The sequence below is a fragment of the Orcinus orca genome, chromosome 6, assembly GCF_937001465.1.
Source record: "Orcinus orca chromosome 6, mOrcOrc1.1, whole genome shotgun sequence".
Taxonomy (NCBI): Eukaryota; Metazoa; Chordata; class Mammalia; order Artiodactyla; family Delphinidae; genus Orcinus; species Orcinus orca.
In genome coordinates, this window is record NC_064564.1 from 70024386 (window position 1) to 70049213 (window position 24828).

Genomic DNA, 24828 nt, shown 5'->3' on the forward strand with positions numbered 1-24828 from the left:
ATGTCTGTTGTTTATCTTTTCCATTAGATCATTTAACATATTAAACATGGTTATTGTAAACTTTCTGTCTGATAGTTCCAATAACTGGTTATTTTCTAACTCTAGTTCTGTTGATTGCTTTGTCTTTTGATAAAGCAATGGTTTACTCTTTCTTTTTTTTTTTTTTTTTTTTTTCGGTACGCGGGCCTCTCACTGTTGTGGCCTCTCCCGTTGCGGAGCACAGGCTCTGGATGCACAGGCTCAGCGACCATGGCTCATGGGCCCAGCCACTTCGTGGCATGTGGGATCTTCCCTGACCGGGACACGAACCCGTGTCCCCTGCATTGGCAGGCAGACTCTCAACCACTGCGCCACCAGGGAAGCCCGGTTTACTGTTTCTTGATTTTTGCATGTCATAATTTTTCATTGAATGCTGGACTGTATGTATATAAGAACAGTAGAGACTCAGGTAAATAATATTTATACACAGAAATGGGCATACCTCTTCTTCTCTCAGGGCATTAGTGTGCAAAGTTACATTAAATATAGTCAGGAGTTGAGCTGGGTTTGGATTTTATTGTTTCTGTTATAATCTTTAGTATATCAATGTATCACAGGCTTCAAATTCTTCTGGTAGTGGGATATTTTTGCTATGTACTGAAAGTGATGATGGGGAGATGGAGGAGATTTTTCAGCGTTTCTGTTGCATTCACAGGTTTCAGCAGTTACTGCATGTCTGTGAGACAAAATAGACCTCTATTATTAGGTACTTGACCCTTTTCTAGTGGCAGCAGGTCTGTTTAGTATTGGTGTAGGATTCTGGGCCCAAGGTTTCCTACTCTTTGTCCAGGGACAGAGAGTTTTTACTTCAACCCCTATTTCAGAAGCAGTGGACCTCTGCCTGGATCCTAGGGATGAGAAGGTTTGAAGCTCAATCATCCAGGAGCTTAAGGCTTTTGTTTCCTATGAAAGAAATGTTTGGGGAACTAGAAGGGTTTCAGGCTTATCTCTTGGCAGGAGTTGATCATTTCCTGCATGTCAGCACCACCAAGTCTCTCTCTCTCTTTTTCCAGTCTTTCTTGTGAGTACCCAGTGGAGCCTATGGGAAATAACTTGGAATGTGCCCTTCATATCTGGGACTCCAAGCAATTTAAAACTATCATAATAGGCTATACTTGGTCTTTAAGAATGTTTAAAACTCTTATGTGACTTCTTATTATTCACCTGTATGGAAGCATCCTCTTTCTCCTGTGCTCTGCTAAAGGTGAGATGGTTTGTGTCCTGTCTTGCCTTGAGACTCTTTGGAATTCACTTTATTTCCTGTGACCTCAGATGGTTTTTTTTTAAAGTTATGCTGTAGTTTCCTGGCCTTTTCTTATTACTGGGATGGGAGTGACATTCTCTTATAGATTTCCACATCCTAAACAGAAGTGCAGAAGTGGAACTCCAAAAGTAATTTCTTAATAATTTCTCCTATTCTCAACATTTCCCTCGATAAATTTTTACAATTAGGATCCAAAAGATCTTACATCATAATTCGTTGATACCTCTTAAGTCTCTTTTAATCTGCATTTCTCCCCTCTACCTTTTCTCTTTCTAATTTATTCATTGAAGAAACTGGGTCATATGTCCTATAGAGCTTTTAACAGCTTTGATTTTAATGTTAATATCTTCATTTTCCTTTCTAATTTGTTTACATAACATATAAACATATAACAGATAAAGAAAAGCTATTGATTAATATGCCTTTTCTCTGGTTCACAGCCACCTTAACAGATTCTATCATTAATTATGACATTTTCTTTTCTAAAAAGTCTACATTTTTAGGTATACAGTCATATAATTTATGACTAAAGATTTTTTTTTCTAATATTTAGATCTTTTATTTCATATTCTTATGGCACTAGCTGCAATCTTCAAAATAATATTAAATAACAATTGTGATAGTTCATGATTTTAATGGAAATCAATTCAGTATTTTACCATCTATTTTGATGATTTCGTTTTAATATTGGTAAAATCCCTATCATGCTTATGTAGTTTTTTTTCCTATTCTAGTATTTCTTAGAATCACATTATAAATGGCTGATGGAAGGTGCCCTTTCAGAATCAAGTGATATATTAATGTTTTTTCTCCTTTATTATGTTAACGTAATGAAATACGATTGATTTGCTGATACCAAACCATCCTTGAATTCCTAAGAATAAGTCTTATTTGGTCATGCTTAAACAGATTGCAGTAAAACCACTCTAACTAGTCATAATGACAGCATTTCAGGCTATGTCAGGGTTCCTGAAGGAATTTTCTCCTGGGAAATTTTCTCCTTTTACCAAAATCAGCTAGACGCTAATAGCATTAATGGTGCAGAAGGGTTGGCAGGCACCTTTTTCTCCTTGGAAAAAGAGAGATCATATCAAGCTCTCTCAGTTACTACTGTTCGATCTCAGAACTTATGGATGGCAGGTCTGCTTGGGATAGTTGAAACTGTTATACTTTTTCTCTGCTGAGGCCCTAAAAATAGGTGTTCTGTGTATCCTTTTTGGTGTTCTGTGTGTCTAAACCAGTGACTGTGACTCAAAAAATCAGGGATTGTATATTGTATATAATAATTCTCCCTGCTGGTTATTAAAATAACACAAATCTAGCAACTGGAATGGAAACTGATAAGTCCAGGTTATCTCTCTCTCTCTCTCTCTCTCTCTCTCTGTCTTTATAAACATTTGTTCAGTGCTTACAATAGACCATAAATTTCTAGTCTTTAAAATTAAAGGATGAAGTACTTACAGAGTACAGGGCACTGTATTGGATGGTATGTGGAATACAAAAAAGACCATAGCCTTAAGAGATTCAAGATCTTTACATAGTTAGAAAGATGCACAGGTGAGTTTTCTACAAAGCAGAAACTTTAAAGTTCCACAATAGAGGAATAGAAAAAGTGCTGTGGGAGATGAGAAAAGGAGAAAGTGGTTTGGAACTGGAGGCTCAAAGCAGACTTCCTGGAAGAGATGGAATTTGCGTAGTTCTTAAAGAATGGGAAGGATTTGCACACATAAAGATGAAAGGACAGAGGCTTGTCAGATGGGGGCAACAATATCAAGAAAGGAATAGAAGTGGGAGAGTAGGGGCCATGTGTTGTAAGTAGCTAGCTGTTCAGTTTGTCTAGAGAAGTATTTTCCAAACATGAATCAAGACTAATTTGGGGTCATGAGGTTGGTATAGTCGTGAACAGCTTTTTAAGAAAATATAATAGGCTAGAAACTATCAGAATGCATTGTATTTAGGAAAGGTAAATGTTATTTTGAGAAATATTTATATGTAAATATGTGCACAGGTATCTACGTGTTTGCTAGATCTCACAGTAAAATGTATTTATTGTGGGTCATGGCCAAAAGACTGAAAAAGACTGGTCTATATCAGGGGTTGGCAAACTTTTTCTGTAAAGGGCCAGATAGTAAATATTTTAGGCTTTGTGAACTGAGAGGCTATGTACGGTCTCTTCCACAATTACTCAACTCAGTAACTGTAACACAAAAGCAGCCATAGGCAGTACATAAATGAGTATGGCTGTGTGCCAATAAAAGTTTACTTACAAAAATAGGCCTAAGTCCAAATTTGGCCCATGGGCTGTAGTTCACTAACCTCTGACGTATAGCGTAGGGTAGAGAAGGGAGTATCAAGAAACAGTCTTGGAAATACCAGTGGGGAGGGGCTCATTTCTGAAGCCCTTTGCCTGCTTAGCTTAGACGTTGAGACTTGACTCAACTGGAAGTAGGAAACCATGGTCTTCCCGGGGGGAGGTCTGCTTGCAGCCACTTTCCAGCAAGCTTTGCTTTCAGACTGTTATGCTGATTGCAACATGTAGGCTGGACTAGAAGGGACTTTTAAAAGCCTCTCATTGTTATATTTGCTTGCCATTTTCCTTTCAAGGAGCACAAGAGATTTTTCAATGTGTAGAGCTCTAAAGGTATTGCCCACCCCCACCATTCTTCAGGTTCTGGTGACACTGGCCTGATTTGCCAGGTGAAGCTCCTGAACCCAAGAAGTAGTTAAGTGACTCACCCAGGGCCCCAGAGCCTGGAAAAGGCCGCCACTTGAATTAAATTACAGTTGAACTAAAAGGTCTCCTGCCCTACGGTGTATGCTGCTTTCCACTGTGCTGATCAGTCTTTCCGATGAAAGCAATGGCTAATTCCATCTCTCCAGCACCCGACAGTGAATGACTGTTAGAAGGCCTGAGGAACTGGACCACTCAGTCTTGGAAGGAAAAAGTGGATTCATGCTGTTCCTCATTAATGCCGGTTCTTGGAGAGGCACTGAGCTGAATGTGTAAGAATCACCTGGGAAGCTTGCTAAAAATATAGATTTTTCTATCCTATCCTTGCTTGGAATCCCTGGCAAGGTGGAGCCTGAGAGTCTGCATTTTAAATAAGTATCCTCATGTAATTCTGATGTGCAGTCAGGAGTAGGAAACATTACTCTAGTGAAAACCAGTATTTGTTTTTCATCAGGAATGGTAGAAAGAGTGTGTCTGAGATGCCACCCCAAGTTCGGTTCAGGAAGTCTAGAGGCCTGGAATGTGAGGCTGATGAGTACGTTCAAGACCCTCACCTGCCACCTACAGACAAGCCACGTGGTCTCTCTGACCCCTTACAATTCCAGCCTGTAAAAGTCAGCTGATCACAGGAGCTCCCCATCTACCTTGGGATATAGTTCTCAAAACCAAGTGGGCTAATTAAGGAAGGAGAAAGCAGAGAGATGGCAAGATTTTAGACCTGAGACTAGGGAGACACTTCTAAAACTTATCAAAGCTTTCTCTAGTGGAGGCCTTTTTCAGTGCCCCGGGGGCATGGAGCTGTGTACCACCTGGGAAAGCATAGTTTAGTGCCAAGAAACCTTGAAAATATGGATCTGCCTCAGGCTCAGGAATGCCAAGCTTTTTGCGCAAGAGAAGAAGGATATACCCTGAGTGGAAATTTCCCTCAGGGGAAAATCAGCCGGCATCTTGAGCTCCCAGAACTTTCCAAGGTAACAAGCTGGTGATAGGATCAGAGTTCAGGCTTCTCTCCTGTGGAAAGGTGCAGGTCCTGGACAATAGGAAGCCTATATTTATTGCTCTGTCAAAGAACCAAGGTCATTTCAGAAGCCAAATCGTCTTTTGTGCTAGAGCCAGATATTCATCCACTTGCTGGGAAGGGCTTTGGAAAACTCTTTTCCGAGAGAAAGGAGAACATTTTACAAATCCTTTAACAGAAGAAAGCTGTTCATCTAAATGGCATTCTGGCTAACTCTCTCAAGTTCCAAATTGGAAGGAATCTGGACTTGTTCCCATACACAAAAGGGGATGTACTAAAATACTGAAACTAAGAGCTAAAAAACCAAAAACTTTGAGGTTTGGGGGCGATTTCTTGATGATGCTCTATTGGTTGCTATCATTGTCATCAGTTTTGTAAGAAGTCATACCATCTGGGGAGTGTATGAATTATCACGCCAAAGCTTGTCCCTTTACAGGTAACATAAAGAATTGCTCTGTTTGTGAATGCCTGGAAGACCTCCAAGCTGATCACCATCTTGAGTATTACTATTACTTTTGTTATGTATTTTTAAAAAGTTAATGTCAGTAGCCATATAAATTTGCCAAATAAAATCAGGCAATACAACAGTGTTTTCTCTTTCCAAGAAAGTGCTCTCTGTTGAGTTCTTCACAATAATAACAATTATCTTTTTAAATGAGCACTTAGTATGCACTGGGGGCATTGCTAAGCCTTTTGTATACCTCCATCTCTTTCTGGAAATTTGGAATTGAATCCAGGTCTCCTGGCACCAACATGACTTGTCCCTCATTGACACACCAACTTTTTTCACTGTGAACTCTGGTGCTCTTGACCTTGGCAATTTTTATATCTCTCCAGTCTCTAGCACAAAAGGAAGAGGCCCAGAGTATGTATGTGTTTCATTCACAGGAAATCTCGAGTATCTTTCCAATCTTTTGAGATTTTTCTGGATCCCTCTGCTTGCCATGCAACCGTAAATGCCCTGAGGACAGGGGCCATGTCTCTCTTGCTCAGCTCTATTTCTTATATATATGATAGGCTTTGAGTGATTATGGGTTGGATGGAAGGATGGAAGGAAGGAAGGAAGGAAGGAAGGAAGGAAGGAAGGAAGGAAGGGAGGGAGGGAGGGAGGAAAGGTGGATGGAAGGTAGATGGATGGAAGGAAAGAAGGGAGGAAGAAACAAAGAATTTCCATTTTGGTATTTCTTCTTTGCATTGTTAGTAGTTATATTTTTATCATTCTTGAGTGGTTGTATTTCTGGAAATCTGGGCATTAGGGTATCCCAAGATTTGGGAGAATTCATGAAAACAAAACCACATAAATATAGACCAGTTGGAAGGCGGTGAGGATGGATTTTATGAATGATATTAAAATTGGAATTATATAAAATTTTGAAATAAACTTTTGGTACTTTCAATTATCACATCATTATTAGCACAAATTAATAGCGAACAAAGTGCTTCTAGGAAAATTCATTCCCAAGACCTGTGTTAATGAACAGATTAAAAAATTTAAATCCTGTTAAGTATTTATAATTCATTTTATTAACGTATTTATTTCCTGGGGGGGAGTGGAGGCTGCTGACAATTACCTGTAAATAACCGTGTTCAATAGCGGCCGGGTTCCAGCTTTAGTGATCTTTTGTATATAAAGATCTTCTTACAGCCTTTAGCAGAGACAGTCTCTGCTCTATTGTCTTATGGTTCATATTACTGACTTACTCTCTGGTTGCTTTGTGAATGGACATTTTATTTTCCGTAACAGTTAAACAGTATATAACACTTTCAAGTTCCATACCTGCTTCTTCATCTGTATTTCACACATGAACTATGTACATCCTAACTCAAGATCAGGTTCACAGGAGTGCTGTTGAATATTGAATAGGTTTAACTGTCTCTTACTTATACAGTTATTTTTATTTAATGCCAGATTTTTTTAAGGTACAATAAAGGAAAGCTTTAGTTCATTCCCTATTTAGATAATCATTAACTCTACATTTGGCAGTTTTCACATCTGTCCAGTCTCTAGGCCAGAGAAGGAGGCCCATATATCTGTGAGTTTCAGATTATTGAGGTTCTACCACATTTCTTTCTCTTATTTCTGGCCGATTTGTGTAAATTTGGCTGGGTAGCAGATGTGACGTGAGGAGGCCGTGATGACAGCATTATCAGCACAAGGAGAGCAATTTCTCTGCTGGGCAAGTTGAAACAGGCTGTGTGCACATGTGCAATTCAATCTAGGCTGGGCCAGAGCACAGAGGTGCTGTGCTTGACGCTCCCCAAGAGCCTCCTTGTAAACTCTGAAAACTGAAACTCTCCTCTGGACCCTCTACAAACTCTCAACCCCTGTGCTGGGAAAGAGAGCTCCCACCTGGAGTGGAAAGAATGTCTCCATCAAAAACAAAACAAAACAAAACCTTTTCTTGGGGTCGCCACAGTTCCAGTTCCACTGACCCTTTCAATGATGAAAAGTGGCAAGAGGGGGTGTAGTGTGACACCAAAGTGTGGAGCAGAAAGAAAGGAATGGGGCCTCCCTCTGAGGCTGTGTCCACACTTACCCATGCATGCTGGGACTGGGAATCCTGGGAAATCATTCTTCAATCTTCACGGATTGAAGAATTCCAAACAGACTAAGGGTTTCCTTTCACAGTGTCTACTAGGGGGCTTTTAACAAGGGGGCCCATCCCTTGGTATTTAAGATGCAGTCCCTAAAGTTGTGCTTTGAGGCTTCCCCTGCTGCTCTCTCCCAGGTGCCAGGTAGCCCCACTGAGAACAAAGTACAATGCCTAAAGAGTGACAGGTCCTCAACCCTGTGGTGCAAGCTTTAAACCTGCTCGAGAGATTTCTGGTTCAGCTTATGACCAAGCAAGGAACAATTCTTAGAGGGTTGTGTTGTTCCCATCAGCACTGGAGACAAAGAAATGGGATGGGACATACGAGTCAGGAGGTCCCACTGTCCCGTACCTTGGCTTGCTCCTGTGAGGGACAAGTGTCAGCTGACCAGCCCTGACGTAGTTAACGCTTTCTCCTCCTCTGGGATAGATGGGATAGATGGTCTGGCTGCTGTAGGCTGCTGTGTTAATGAAACAGTGCTAATACTTGTTATTTATTGAGCATCTCTTGAGTGATAAGTACATTCTTAGGGCCTCTTATATGTCATTCCACTGAGACTTCTTGACTCTAAAATGAACTAGGGACCATAATGACCACAGATAAGGTAATTGAGGCTTAGAGAGGAAAGTCGAACCACTGGCCAAGTTCACACGGCAGAGCCAGGATTCAAACCCAGTCTTACTCTGCTGCTCCTGTTTAAGGACATGCCAAAGGTGTCCTTTTCTCCCATCTGGTTAATTCTTTTAGATGGGGATGGAATGCATGCCGGGGACGTGGAAGAATGGTGTCATGTAAGCAACACAGCACCAGGAGATGACAGTCCCGGTTAGACCCAGTTAGACCTTGACTCCCCCTCTCTGTCATTGAACTTCCTTACACAGATCACTTCTTTGGGCCTCAGTTTCCTCATTTGTAAGCTGAATCTGTTCAATGGGATGATCTATAAAGTTTTTTCCCATATATCTTTTTAGGTTGCTTCTAGCTTTTAGTGAGGAGTGAATCTGATGAATCACACTACATACTAGAGTTTCACCTGATCATTCATTTACTCATTCAATGAAGGTTTACTGTGCACCTTCTATGAGCCAGGGCCAGGATAGAATGATGAGTCATTTCAGATACGGGTCCTTCCCTCATGGAGTTTACAGGGTGTTGCAACGGTCAGGATACTAGCCAAGAGCCCTGCTGCATTATTGTGTCAAACACTATTATTATTATTTTCATCATCATCATCAAATTTATTGTTACATAGCGTTGGGAGCCAGGATGCCCACAGCACAGCATGAGCTACACGGTCGGTTACTGCCATCCTACCTTTCTTAGCTGACAGCTGGCTCTGACCCGCTTACATGCAGGACAGCTTTGTTTTCCAATTGTAAACATTTTAGAGCATTAATTTTTTAAGAAGCATTTCTTTTTTTTTTTTTTTTTGCGGTACGCGAGGCTCTCACTGTCGTGGCCCCTCCCGTTGCGGAGCACAGGCTCTGAACGCGCAGGCTCAGCGGCCATGGCTCACGGGCCCAGCCGCTCCACGGCATGTGGGATCTTCCCGGACTGGACCACGAACCCGTGTCCCCTGCATGGGCAGGCAGACTCTCAACCACTGCGCCACCGGGGAAGCCCAAGAAGCATTTCTTTTTAAGCATGGAAAAGTGACAATTTTTCCATGAGCCCTGCTTTTTGGCCAGATTTAAAGAGCTGAACATGAGCAATTTGAGACATGGAAAAAAAACAACAAAAACAACAACCTGTCACAGTTCAATAGCATGTTCTCAAATCTCCGATTCCCTGCAAGGGGTGCCTCCCAGTGTTCCCTCATGACTTCACTATTTTGAAAAGACAAATCCTTGAGTGGATAAAAAGAGGATGGAAAGAATTTCACTGCAAATTAATGAAAACTTCATCTGTAAATGAAAAGGGTAAATCGATAGGAGAGGAGAAGTAAAGGGAAATTTGGCAACTTCTCCTGAATGTCTAGTGTGAGGAGGAAAAAATACCAGTCCATCACCCAGATCTTCAGAAGGGTTGCCTCAGGTCTAACCACCTGGGGCACTTTATCTGCCTCATTGCAGCTCCTGAGGACCACTGGCTTTACTGGGCATTTCCAGCAGTGGTTATGTCCACAGGCGTTGGAGCCAAACTGCCCAGGTGTGAATCTTCTTTTCACCCCTTAGTGGCCATGTGACTTCATACAAATGACCTAACCTCAATCTCTTATCTGTAAAAAGAAGCTATCAAATTGTCAAAATTAGATAATGTATAAAGTACTGAGTGAAGTGCCTGGTGCCTTGCTGTTATTCTTCCAAAAATGGAATTTATCTTGCTGTGTAACTCCGTATCAAGAGCAAGTATACAGATATATTTCCTATCGTTTCTGGCTCTAGGAACTATGTGTGCTTAGATACGTGCTGTATATGCACATATCCTGAACACTGTCAGGAGCCTCTTTGAGCAAGTGGCCTTCCTTATCAGCTGGCCGGCCACCTTGGTATGCATGGGATGGAGAGGTTTCCTGGGACATTGTTCATTTCCTGTTAAAATGGGGAGAGTCCCAGGCACACCAGGATGAGTTGGTTACCCCACATTTGGCAAGGCCCTCACAAGATTTCCAGACAAAAGGGGTGGGGGAACACCATGATACTGAAGCTGGCTCCAGTGAGAGGCCCCCCCGTGAATAGGGCCAGGGGCATCCATTGAACTAGAGACCAATGACCACTTTCCTTTAGTGCCAAATTTGAGCAAATAGAAGAAGAGGCCTAATTCACTGCCCCTAAGTAATCTGCCCCCGATATGGGACTGTTTTGAGTAGGTTTCTCTTAAAACAGGTTCTCAACTCTGGCTGCTCATAAAAATTACCCAAGGAATTAAAAAATATATATACTGATGCCTGGGTCCCATTGCCAAAAATTCTGATTTTATTGGTCCGGGGTGGGGCCTGAGCATTGGTATTTTTAATAAGTTCTTTAGGAGATTCTAATGGGTAGCCTGGGTTGAGAACCACTAACTTATTTCTAGCTTGGAGTTGGCAACAGGTGCATAATGATTTATATTTTCCCAAATGACAAATTCAGACTTTCCTGATCTGAGTTTCAGCTGAGATGACTTGATCTTTTAGTAACATGTGTGGTGTTTTATTGAGTTGATTTGCCCGTGCTGGCATTTCCATTTGAGGAAAATTCCTTTGAGATTGAGTACTCTCTTTTGTCCCCCCGTTTCTTTTATGTCAGTATACTTACTGGTGTACTGCCTAGCTCAAAGTAATATGGTTTTAAAGCTTGAGAAAATTCAAAGTCTAGTTTTAGGGAATAGAAGAGTAGGGATGTTTCTGATAAGAAAAAAATAGACGTGTTTTTGGTGTCAGTTTTTCCTGGAGTTGTGGCGGGGAGAGCTGAGCCCCTTCCTTCTGGTATCTGGGTGGGGATGACTGCTTTTCCAGGCTGGTCAAAGCAAGTCTGAGTGGGCTTCAGGCTGGGCTAGCCTGGATAGAGGAAGACCAGTTGAGTGGTACTTACAGGCTTTGGAAATATGGGTTAAAGCTTCTTGCAGTGTTCTGAACCAGGTGGCAAGCTCTGGCTGCACCACCAGCCAGAAATCCAGAGAAAGCAAACTTCAAAAATTGTACTGTATTACTCAATGCTAAGGAGAAATGAGCTATTAAGACATGAAAAGACATGGAGGAACCTGAAATGCATATTACTAAGTGAAAGAAGCCAAACTAAAAAGTCCAATGATTTGATAATCTGGAAAAGGCAAAACAATAAAGATAATAAAAGGATTAGTGGTTGCCAGGGGCTACAAGGGAGGGAAGGATGAATAGTCAGAACACAGGGGAACTTTAGGGCAGTGAAACTGTTCTGTATGATACTGTAATGGTGGGTATATGTTTGTCAAAACCCATAGAATGTACAGCACCATCAGTGAACCCTCACCTGAACTATGGACTTTGGGTGATGATGTGTCAGTGTAGGTTCATCAATTTGTAACAAACAGCCCACTCTGGTGCAGGATATTGATGGTGGGGAGATTGTGTTTGTGTGAAGACAGAGACTCTTATGGAACTCTCCGTTCTTTTCATTCAATTTTGCTAGGAAGCTAAAACTGCTCTAAAAAATAAAATCTATTAAAAATTGTACAGGCAATAGTATGCATGTATAAATATTAGTGCCGAAGAATTTTTTTCTGGAATCTCATGTTCTAAAGATGGAGCAGCTGTGAATATATGAAGTAAAAGAGCTATTTTATTTGTTTTTCCCCAAACAACTGTTTAACTGTTCACAGAGTGTAGAGATTTTGCCTGGGAAGATAGGGAGTGAAACACAGGCTGAGTGAGCCCCTCTTTGTGGGCTGTCAGCAATAGTAGAAATGCCCTAGGGGCTATTGGGATGAATCTGAAGCTTTGTCCTTGCTAGTGGAGTCTCCCTGTGAGGTGAACGAAACACATCCCCTAAGCCCAGCTTCCCCCAAGGCTAATGTTGACAGCTCAGCAGTGAACTGCCTTCCCTGTTCTCATTTTCTGTCAAGTCCTAAAGCCTTACAGTACATCCTGAACCTAATCCCAAAACCTGTGAGCCCCACGAGGGAGTCAGATACAGTCTCTATGCTCTAAATAGCTATTACTCAATCTAAGAAATGGGATGAGCAATAGGTTCAAAATTCATCACTTGTTCATCAGCGGTGTTGATCCCTTTAATATCCCAGCTAACCCTTGGTAGATGGGATTTCATGTTTTCAAATGTGAATTTGTACACACCGTTGACCACTTTAAAATTTTTTTCTTATAATGAAAATAATATACATTTATTGTGGAAATACTGCAAAGGAAAAAGAAGCAAAACATTCGCAGTTCTACTGCTTCAGAGATAACACTGTTAACAGCTGGGCGTGTATCCTGTTGATAACCTGTGCACACACATAAATACATATCTAAATGTGTTTTTCTACCAAAAAAATACTGAATACTCTTTTTTGGTAACCTGATTTTTTAACTTGTATTAAAATTGGATGAACATCATTCCGTGTGTTACCAAAGATTCTTATTCAATATTTTATCTATCTACACAAGTTTTTGTCTGGATTTTCCACCATTTCCTATTCTTTAACAATTAGTATTCATTTTTCAACTTTCCCTCTTCTTTTAGAAACAATTTTTTTTCCTTTTTATTATTTCTTCAACTTTCTCTCTCCTTTAAGCTGCTTTAGTGAATGTCCCTTTGACTAAAATTTAAGAAATAGAATAGCTGGGTCCAAAGCTGGTTGCTATTTTAAGGCTGTTTATTATTATTGCCAAATTATTCCACCAAACTGTACACGTTTACACTGGTACTTTGCTAGTACTAGGTGTTCCCCTGCCCCTAATGAACGCTTGCTAATTTGAAAGTCCCCAGATGGGATTCCATTTTATGGACTTTTCTTTGACTGAGGTGAGATTGAACATTTTTTCAAATGTTTTTGACTGTTAATATTTTTCTCTTGAAAATTGCTCATTTGTGCCTATCCACCCAGTTATCTATTGGGGTTCCTCTTTTTCTGATTAACTTATAAAAACATTTTTAATGTAAAGTCTATTAGTCCTGTCATATATAGTGTCAGCATTTCTCGCATCCATTTTCACTCTGTTTATAGTGGGGTTTTAGGAAACCATTTGATGCCTTTGTATTTTCTGCACTTCCTGTTGAATTTATCTGTCACGGATACGGCATTATAGTTCACTTGCCTTAGAGTTATTAAAAGGAAAGTTGTTTCCCCAAAGCCCCCTCTAAAGCACATTATGAGAGTTCAGTGGAATCATGTGTGTGTAATTGCAAGTCATCAGTGTCTCTATCCCCCACCTCAAACAGCTGTAAAGAGCACAGTTAATTTTTTTTGATCATTGGCCCCTGGGCAATGTTTAACTTGTAGGTGAGAATATCCAAGCCAGTTCACAATTTACTATGTGGCTGGCGACAAAGGGTTGAGGTGGGTTTGTGTGGGCTTTTTTTTTTTTTTTTGATTCTGCTAAAATAACTTTATGTCTCTCTCCCCTAAGTTATGACATCTTATCAGATGTGAGACTTATCATCTAATGGGTCTATCTCTAGGTAATGTAATCCAGCTGGAGATTCAAGGTATGCAAAGCCCATGTTTTAAAACAAAAAGGTATTTCTCTCTAGACAGTAAATAAAAGTGATTTTTTTTCAGCTGTAAAAGGACAAAGGATTTTGAAATTATCCCACTGGGCAGGGCTTCCTAGACTTCTTTTTTTGCACTAGGCCATGGAGCTAACCCAGCATCTTCCAAATTTCTTCCATTTTTGTAGCAGTGTGCAGAGTGCCTTGGATGGGACTAGAGTCACTCCATGCTGTGATGATTAAAAGCCCAGGGTCTTCTCAGGCTAGAAGATGTCTAACTAGAAGATGTCTGGTTCTCACAACCAGACATCTAAAAGTGTCATCAGCAGACCATTGACCAGTGTATGGAGGAGTCAAAGACTTGATCATTTCTCCTTTTAAGTATCTTCACTGTCCTCTCAAGGTTGTATGTTTTTCTTTTTGAGGAAAAACATTTAACATTTAACACTGCAAATGTACCAAGAAGTATAAATGGTCCATAGCTTTGGTGAGACGTTCTCAAAGCTGCCTAACTTAACTAAGGTATTGTTTCAGTCCATTTTCAAAGTTTAAACAGTTCTGTGTCATTGGGTCTTCCTTTCTGAGTTTCTATGTTTCATAGCCCTGAAACCCAAGTACTGTTGTCCATTTTTATTGCTCTGTTGCAAGAAGAAATGATCCAACCCCTGGTCCCAGTCTCCTGGTCTTAAGACATTGCTGTAGCTAGAGTCAGAGGATAAAATTAAATGAATGACTGAGAACAATTTGCCTCAAAGCACGTTTTGAGGAATCAGCACCAGGTTGGTACTTTATGTGAATTACCAATAAGATCGACAACCAGACAACCACTTGTGACACCCCAGTCATTGATCTAAATACCTGGGCGTATTTAGTTACTTCATCATGATAGTAACCCATGAGGGAGGGGCTATTATTTCCCTATGTTACAGATGAGGACAGCAAGTCACATGAAGGTCAGTGGCTGAGCCAGAATTTGAATGTGAGCAATCTGACTCCAGAGCCTACCCACTGAGTGTGATTAAATTCATATGACAACCCGACAAGATGGGTGATGGTGTCCCCATTTTACAGATGAGAAGCTGAGACTCAGAAAGGTTAACAACTTTGCGATAACTTCTCACATTCCGGGGTAGTAGAAGAGTTTAGTTTTAAACCCTAATTCCAAAGCCTTCCCCATGCTTTTTCCATTATATCACCTTTCTTACACTACAACACATTCCTTTGTATTCAGGACAGAGCTTACAATTGGCCAATAGACAGATGCTTAAATGAGCCTCCAACATATTCCTCTGGGTTCTTTTTGCACAGGAAGCTACCTGTTTAGCCTGCACACTTGATCGTGTGAATGCCACAATATGAGCTGCCTCTCTTTCTATGTAAATAGCTAGAGGAATAAGCTTCCCAGTTCCTTCCTGCCTCAGGGACTTTGTGCTTTGTCCCCAGATCTCTGCATGGCTGACTCCTTCTTCTCCGGTATCAGCTCACGTATCATCACTTCAGCGGGGCTGACCCTGACTACCTGTATTCGTTTCCTAATGCTGCCATAACAAATTACCGAGAACTGGGTGGCTTAAAACAGCAGAAGTTAATTTTCTTCTAGTTGTGGAGGCCAGAAGTCTGAAATCAGGGGGTTGGCAGAGCCATGCTTCCTCTGAAGTCTTTAGGGGAGAACCTTTCCTTGCCTCTTTCAATTTCTGGTGTCTCCCTGCCTTCCTTGGCTTGTGGCAGCATAATTCTCATCTCCACTTCTGTCTTCACATAACCTGCTCCTTTGGATTTCTCCTCCCTGTGTCTTCTCTTCTCAGCATACTTGTCATTGGATTTTGGGCCCACCTGGGTGATCCAGGCTGATCTCACCCCAACATCCTTAACTTAATTATATCTGCAGGACTATTTCCCCAGATAAGGTCACATTCACAGGTTCTGGGTGGCCATATCTTCGGCGGGTAGAGTGGGGTTAGGGAGTACCATTCAACCCTACTCTAGGTGAGCTGCACTGCCCTAGTAAGGAAGTCTTTGCTGATATCGTGCTCTGTGACATTATCACCCAGTTTAATTTTTTTCATAGCTCTTGTCCTTATTTGACACATGTTGTTCTTTCATCTACTTTCCTGTCGCCTCCCTGCCTTCTTGAATTCAGACTTGTTGTATAAAGAGCTATCCTGTTCACTGCCGTATCCCTAGTACCTAGACCAATGCTTGGTGTACTGTAAGGATCACCGAATATTTACTGAATGAACGATACCATTAGTCAAATGTGATGTCAGCTTGGCTCTTGGATCCTTTCAACAACTTCCAGGATTTTATTTTACTTTTTGATATTGTTTTATGTTATTTGAATTTCGGTTGCATACTTTTAGAAATGCAAGTTTATTATGGGACATGGTTTTTTTTTTTTTTTTGCGGTACGCGGGCCTCTCACTGTTGTGGCCTCCCCCGTTGCGGAGCACAGGCTCCGACGCGCAGGCTCAGCGGCCATGGCTCACGGGCCCACCCGCTCCGCGGCACGTGGGATCCTCCCGGACCGGGACATGAACCCGGGTCCCTTGCATCGGCAGGCGGACTCCCCACCACTGCGCCACCAGGGAAGTCCTGTGGGACATGTTTTTCACACAATAGATAAATATATCCTACCATTTCAATGTAACACTCAAGTGCTAACTGGTCTTCATAGTTCATTTAGCTTTAACTTTTCCCCCGTGAACAAATCTTCAGCAGACTGTTCCTTTCTCCCATAGGCTCTGATCACCTCCGGGAGAAAGATGGCCTCTGGGCTGTCTTGGTCTGGCTCTCCATTATCGCTGCCCGGAAGCAGAGTGTGGAGGAAATTGTCCGAGATCACTGGGCCAAATTTGGCCGCCACTACTACTGCAGGTGAGAAGGGCAAGGGTCTCTGTATGGACCCTGGGAAACTGCTCTTAGAGAAGGTTTTTTTAAAAAAAAAAGTGGGCTAGAACCTTAGGAGGGAGGCATCTTTCAGGAAGATCTGAGGAGCACAGACGCTAGAGCCAGATAACCCTGAGAGGTGGTAACAGTGGTGTCAAGGAGTACCCCTCCCCTGGTGACACCCCCCTGTCATCTTTTCATCCTGCCTGTACGGTGGGCAGCCATCCCCAGAGGGAATCTGAACTACAGAACCTTGAAAGGTCCTTTGGTGGCCATGAAAGTTGTACAGTCATACTGGGGGCTTTCCTTGTTGGCTCTCCACCCATAATTATCAAGGAAAGGGAGGCAAAGACAGAAGTTCCCACTAATGGTCCAAACTGTAACCAAGATGCCTGAGCTGGCATCCTCTGAAGGGACCACATGGCTCAGGAGCCCCAGATTTTGCTAAAGTTTTGTCCGCATGAAAGGAGTTACAGAAAAAAGAAATATTACCCTGGGAAGGAGGGAGGGGAAAGGTCAGTGGCAAAGAGCTTAGGGTTGGGGGTTTCTACCACTTTCCTGTTGTTGAAGCAAGCGATGCGGGCAGAGTCTTCTGGCTGTGTGGCTGCCTGCTAGATATGCTAGTACCAAGCCATGGTTTAGGGGGAGCAGTGGTCGGAAAGGATGTTAACTGTGGAGAATGTGGGATTAGGGCAGGGAATCCTTGGGTAGTCTCAGCGGCTCTCTGTGTATTAAAAACAGAGACGGTGCCTCATTGGCTTTGCTTATGAATAGTTAACTACTTTGGATGTTTGGTTGCGTTTCAAGAGCTTAAGGGACAGAAAGAAAGCTTTAGACTTCCCTTATAAGGTGATTGTTTCTTCTCTTAAGAGGTCATTTACTTAGATAAATATCAGAGAATAAGGAAGCCTGTGATAGTTTTCAGTAGAATCAAAGAGACTGCAATACTGTGGGAAATGTAGACAGCGCCATCATATTCTTGGTGTCTGTTTAGTTAAGAAGGCTGAGGATGTGACAGGCGGGAAATCACCTCAAATTATTCATCGTGTTATAAAATAAGGACTCTCAAGGCAGGCGGGAACTTGTTTTATTCACTAGTATTTCTAACAAGTGCCCAAAATCCTGATTCCTGTGGGCTTTTTTGGCATACCAGAGGGACCAGTTGGCACAGCAAATCGTTTTATTGCCTGAGGCCGCTCCAAAAAATCCAACCTGATAAAATATATTATGACTGCCAGCCTCTGGCGTAGTGAGATCGCTTTGAGTCAGGGATGCGTTCCTCGTAATTTGTGGAATGATTATCTAGCTTTCTGCCAGCATTTTGAAGACATGGTATTATGATAAGTGTACTTGTAATATAGTTCATTTTTTCGTGGCCAAGAGGTTACATGACAATTACTTTTTTCATAACAAATACCATATTAGAGAATATAATGCAGTGGAGGTATAAATTCTTGTAGGACTTTGAATTATGTTTCAGATTTCTGTACAAGGAGATCACAGAGATAAAGAAAAAGGCAAGGGAATAGGTAGAATGAAAGTAAACATTTCCTTCAGCCTCTGGGAAAGGTAGGTTAAAAGTGCTTGTGAAAGAAAATGATTTCTAGCCTGACTGCTTTCTTGGTGGGGAGGAGATAATCAAACAATTTTGGCTTAACTAATACTGAGCCTGCAGTTGTATCTGAGAACCCAGATGATTTTCCTTGTGTGAGTGGACCCCAGAAGGAATTCTCCATTTTGAAATTTCTTTCCTTGAAAGTGTGTTGGTGGTGGTGATGGTCAGAGGGGGTTTTTTGGGGTAGTGAGGGGAAGGTAGAAAGTGTGTTGGTGGGGGTGATGGTCAGAGGGGGTGTTTTGGGGTAGTGAGGGGAAGGTAGAAAGTGTGTTGGTGGTGGTGATGGTCAGAGGGGGTGTTTTGGGGTAGTGAGGGGAAGGAAGTGCTAGAACCTGCATGTGCATGAAGATGAGCATTTGGGCAGCTGGTCTGATGACCTCAGCCATAGACTGGATGTGACCTGTCACATTAGCGTATTTTCTCAACTTCTGAATCTCTTTCAGTGCCTCTCTGTCTCCTGCTATACCCTCTCATCCCAACCTCCTGCCCCTCTCTGCTTGGCTAGGTTTTACCTTCCCAAAAAGTAATCTTTAAAGAGAATCTAGGATTAGAACACACACCTTGTGTAAGAGAGAACAGAAGAGAGGGGGGATGCAGGTGCAGGGGACCCATTGTTAGCCATGGTATCATTCCTTTCGGCCAATACCCTGTTGTCTGCTGAAGTCACAAAAGGTCTTGGGTGGGAAAAAGTAGTAACAACTATTCAGATCTTCCTTCTTTAGTTCACTCTGAGAACTCACCTTCTTTCCTGTTTACAGAGAGCCCAATGTGAGATCCCACCACAGCTGCGTGAGCACAGCTGCCCCACCTAGGGCTTCCTTCTTAAACAGAGCCCCGTGGGTGTGCCATAAGGACTTGGTCAAACCATCTGACATCGGGAAAGACCCTTCCTTATGGCAGTGACTAAGAATAAAAGTAATTAATAGTTTTAAGCACTGGTGTCGGGCATTGTGCCAACTACTTGGTATGCATTATCATATTTAAACTCCACAACAACAAATGAGATAAGGGTTATTTTTAGTCTTTTTTTTTTCCCTAATCACCTCCCAGCCCCATTGTTATATTTGATGTTCTTGGCTAGGGGGACCTTCTTTTTAATGGAATAATTGTGATATTTCTTCCAAGTTTCCAAGAGAGTTTTATGGTACATTGAATTCCCTTCCTCCTTCTCTCTTCCCCTGCCTTGATTCCTCTCTCTCCTTCCTTTCTTCCTTCACATCCTCCCATCTTTCATTCCATCACTTACAAAAAACACTACTTGTCAGAAGCAACAGAGAACAAAACAGGTAAGATCTCTACCCTCCTGGAGCTTACAGTACTCAGGGGCAAAGACAAGAAATAAGGAAACAAATATATAAACAAAGTAAATACAGATTGGGGTAACTACCAAAAGAAGAAATAAAGGATGATAAGAGGCGGGGGAGAGATAGAGGGAAGCTACCTTAGATGACTGGTCAGAGAAGGTCACTTTCTAGAGGTAACACTAAATTTGGAAGCTGAAGGAAGGGAAAGTGTCAGCTATTTGAGTAGCCTGGGGAAGATTGTACCAGGGAAAGGAAACAGATAGCAAGAGCAAAGGCCCAACGAAGGGAAAGGGCAAAGTGTCTCTGAGGACTGAAGAGGGGGCCCATGTGGCTGGAGCATAGCGAACCAGAGCGAGCGAGAGTGGGACAGAGTCAAATCAAGGACGTGGGCAGGTCAGATCCCACAGTGCCTTGTAGGCTGTGGTTAGGGTTTTGACTCTTGCTGTCAATGTGACAGGCATTTTTGGAGGGATTTAAAGGAAAGGATTGGCACAATTTGATGTTTACATGATGATGCTGGCTGCTGTGTGGGGAATGAATGGAGGGCTGGCAGGGGGAAGAGGGGTGACCAGCTGCAGATGCTTCTCTGTGCTGTTCTTCTTTAAACAAAACCAATGATTAAATGACCTTGAGAGGCCCACCCAGCTGCTGGTTCTCTGATAAGATTTGTGTTTATCCTGTGTCCTGCTCCTCCCTCACCAGGTTTGATTACGAGGGGTTAGAGCCCAAGACGACCTATTACATCATGAGGGACCTGGAGGCCTTGGTCACAGACAAGTCCTTCATCGGCCAGCAGTTTGCTGTGGGGAGCCACGTCTACAGTGTGGCGAAGACAGACAGCTTTGAGTACGTGGACCCCGTGGATGGCACTGTGACCAAGAAACAGGTACTTGCTATGAAATCGCCAGAACAGGTTATCAAGCAGAGGAGGGGTGGTGTGCGGTGGGGATGCAAAATATCCTACAACTGGAGAGATCTTCAGCGATGATCTGCTCCGAGCCCTTCATTTTACAGATGAGAGCCCTGTGGCCAGGAGAGAGGAAAGCCCTCGGCGAAGGTTACCTACCTCCTTAATGGCAGAGAGTGGATTAGAATACAGGGCCCTGGCTCTCTGTCCAGTATTCTCTCCACTTGGTAACTGATGGGCCAACACCACAAATAGATTTAGACCCAACATTTCTTTCTGAAATGTTTGCAGCCTGCAGTCCCTCTATATAGTGGCCATGACTGGTGACAGATTCAGAAAAGTTTCCAAGAGCAAGGGATCCCTTTCCTTGGGACCCCCAGGTACAGGGATGTTTCACCTTTTATTACCTTATGTCATTACCTTATGTCAATGATAGGAGCTTAGCCAGATGGGTTTGTTACTCCTGGTAGGGGAAGAGACAATTGGAAATTTTGCCCCACAAACCCCAAAGTAAGATTTGTGGTGGAGAATTATATTAAATGAAAGATAAGTGGCAAAATCAACCACAACTTTTATTATGATCTCATCTCTGTGAATTGTATGAGAGATGTTGAAAGCTATTACCATTATTTTTCTTCTTGATTTTGTTTATTTATTGGCTATGGCAATGTTGGCCACTCTGGGAGCACATTTTAACATTTATAGTCTAAATAAGACACTGAGTAATGTTAAGAGGAGTTCCATTCTAAAATCCCCAAATTCTTATCTTCTTATACGTGCTTCACCAAGTACAGACAACAAAATAAATCAGAAGCTGTAGGCTTTAGGGGACTAGATGTAACGGTAGATATTGCTATTTTTATTTTGACTGGTGTTTCATACATAGTCCTTGCCCTAGGGTCCCCTGACTTGCCGATGTTCCAAAGCCCATTACCCTCCTGTTACTCTTGTTATATTCTCCCTCTGGTCTGCTTAGTTTTGTAGTGATCTTTCATCTCTATCAAAATGTCAGTCTTTCATTCTTGAAGGCCTTCCATGGCTGGACAAATTCATTACAGTCTTACTTTGGAAAGGTGTAGGGTAGTGGAGAAAATAGTGTTTAAGAAGTTTGAAGACCCAGAATTGAATCCTATCCCTGCCACTTATTAGTTGGGAAGGTTGTTGGATTTCTTTGAGCCACAGTTTCTTCCTCATCTGTGAAACATCTATCTCACAGAGTTGTTTAAGAAATAGAACGAAATAGCATACATAAAAACTCCTAACCTTTACGCAAGGCTTTGTAGTTGTGATTTGTTTTGCACAAGGATGCTTTCTTGTAGAATGGATTGAATTCTCTCCAAAATAATACCAGTGAATCCCTGGAGATATGAAGCCAGCACACAGCACATGTGCATCTTTGAGCCGCCATGTCTCAGATAATCTATTCCAGTTTGGTACCATATTTTCACTTCTGTTTCACACAGGGTCCTCAGAACAAACTTCCCTAATCCAAGACTTATTTTGTTGTTGTTACTGTAGAATTTAAGAGTCGTAAAATACATGCTTTCTGAAGTATCCCTGAGAGGTTTTTTGTTCCCTGATGAGGAAGGCTTGAAAACTATTCCTTGAAGGGAATGTCTAGTCATTGGTAGGTTCTGGACCATATCAACTCATGCAGAGCTTGTTTGTTGAGCTCATTTGTTTTGCTGTTAAATCTACGAATACTCTACCTTGTTTCTTCTTCAATGCACTCAGCATTTGGGTGCTTTTTTTTTCTTGGCTTTTCTTTAATCATTCACACCAGGCTAATTCCTCAACTGGATCTCAAGTTTGGACTTCGATTTATTCTGTGTTCCTCCCCTTCAGCCCTGAATATTGGTTTCTATTTTTACTCCGGCATTTATTGATGTTTTCCCCATACTCTTTCATCTGTCCTCAAAGGTGACCATAAATAGACAAGTGCTACCAGGACCTGCTCTTGGGAGTTTCTCAAGTAACAAAGGAAGGGTAGTTGTTCATCTTCCTGGATTCCAGGACCCAAGTGATACCTTCATTAGCTGGTGGCCCTGAGTCACACTAGAGATTCTTGCTGGTCTGGGTTTGGCTCAGTGAGGGTTTCGGGAGATCAGTTAACACTCAGCGGCATCCCTATTGTCAGCAAGCCACAGATGGTTCTTTCACCACAGTTGTTCCTGTTGGAACAGAGGGGAAATTCCTCCACAGGTGTGGCCATTGCTAATCTTTCACCACTGAGGACCATGTTTCAGCACTCGTGGGATGTCAGTAGTATCAGCATTCACCTCAGGGGACAGTTGAGTCTGGGGCATAGTTTACGCAACGTTGTTGCAAAATAAACTATCCATTCCTAAAAGACATATTTGAATTTAAATAAACTAGTATTATTTTTAAATAGTCATAAAGTGCTTTGGTGCATTCATTCAGTAGGTATTTCTTGAGAGCCTATCAAATGCATAATATTGGTTTTTTTCATGGTGCAGTTTTTTAATATAAATATATAACTGCTCTATTGAGATATAATTCACATAACATACCGTTCACCTATTTAAAGTGTACCATTCAATGGTTTGTAGTACATAGAGAAAGTTGTGCAATTGTTACCACAATCAATTTTAGCACATTTTTTAATCAACCTCCCCCAAAATAAACCATCTACTCTTTAGCTATCATCTCCCTTCTAACCCCTGGGAACCAATGATCTACTTTCTGTCTCTATAGGTCTTCCTATTCTGGACATTTCACATAAGTGGAATCATATAATATGTGGTCCTTTGTGACTGGCTGCTCTCACCTAGCACAATGTCTTCAGGGTCTATCCGTGCTATACCATATATCACTACTTCATTCATTTTTATTGCCGAATAATAATTCCACTGTGTAGATAAACTACATTTTGTTTATCCACTCAGTTGATGGACATGTGAGATGGTCCTACTTTTTTACTATTATGAATAATGCTGCTGTGAATATTCATGTAGGTTTTTGTGTAGACGTAGGTTTTCAATTCTCTTGGGTACATACCTAGGAGTGGAATTACTGGATCAAATGGTTAACTCTCTGTTTAACCTTTAAAGAAGCTGCCAGATAGTCTCCAAACACAATTGTACTATTTTACACTCCTACTGGCAGTGTATGAGGGTTCCAATTTCTGCACACTTCCACCAACCCTTGTTATTATGTTTTTTCAATTATAGAATACTGTAACTTAAAAATAGTCTACTATATTATGGGTTATTTCAAGATTAAGATACAAGGAGACTTAACCTCCACAAGGAGAAACAGAAGTATGCTTCACCTAGCAAAACTGAAAGGAAACTTAATAATGTAACATCTCTGTTTGCTGTCGGAGGCCGATTGCTATGGTTTCTCCAGTGTTCTGTCATGTTGGAGTCAGACAGACATAGGTTTGAAGGCTGGCTTTGTCACTGCCTAGATTTGTGGCTTCGGGCATGTTACTTAACTTCTTTGAACCTCAACACAGTGAAGGAGAGGGGGAGGGCATGCTGATAATTACCATATAGGGTTATGGAGAAGGTTTTAGGAGAAAGACTTATAAAGCCCCCAGGCACAGTAGCTAGTACTCATTTGATGCTCAAGAAATATCAGTTCCTTCCCCCTTATCAGAAGCCTTAACTTGACTGCATGTCAGTCTGAGGAAAGGGCGTGAGTGGCATTTAAGTGTATAGGCTTAAAGTCAGATTGTCTTGGATTTGAGCTTCGGCTCTGCCACCTCCTGGCTGGGTGATCTTAGGCAAGTTACTCAACCTCCCTGTGCCTTTCTCTCCTGTCTGTGGAAATAGGAATAGTAATTGTGGCTAACTCATATGGCCATTGGGAGAATTCAATCAGATAATAGATATAAAGTCCTAGTACCTAATAAACATTAATAACTGGTTAACTAAAATAAGTTATGCTAAAAGAGCATCCTTGGGAAAGAAAGATTTTGGCATTTAATGAACCATAAATGATAAGCAAAGCAGTGGGGAAGAGCATATACAACAACAACTTTGCAGGGTGTCACGCGAAGATACGGGAAGGCCCCGTCAGTTTCTGAGCTATCTGTGAATTGATTCAAACTCACATTTCTCTGCCTCCCCCCAGGGCCCCCCACCCTCCATCACACATACATTTTGCTTCAGAAAGAAAAAGGTTTTTTAAGGCAGCTCTGTCCCCTTTTTGTCCTTGATTTGAGGTCAGAGTCAGGAAACAGACCGTGGGAAAAAAAAAAAAGCTGTTTTACATGTATCTCTAGAGATAAGAAATGCTTCTCCATCCAAAATGAAATGAAAATCCTGTTCTGGTGATAAGCCATCCCTCCCACCCGCACCCACCATCTACTCCACTCCTATGGAAATGTTCAGCAAAATC

General features: G+C 41.8%; 1 protein-coding gene across 2 annotated transcripts in view; it reads left to right on the forward strand.

The window, feature by feature from the left end:
- The window catches only part of PGM5 (phosphoglucomutase 5), a 186603-nt gene that overhangs the window by 113625 nt on the left and 48150 nt on the right, over positions 1 to 24828 (forward strand). For both annotated transcript variants that reach the window (XM_049710845.1, XM_004276424.3), the window contains 2 exons: positions 16490 to 16625; positions 20259 to 20442. In XM_049710845.1, coding sequence (XP_049566802.1) covers positions 16490 to 16625; positions 20259 to 20442 — 320 coding nt within the window. The remainder of the gene's footprint in view (positions 1 to 16489; positions 16626 to 20258; positions 20443 to 24828) is intronic.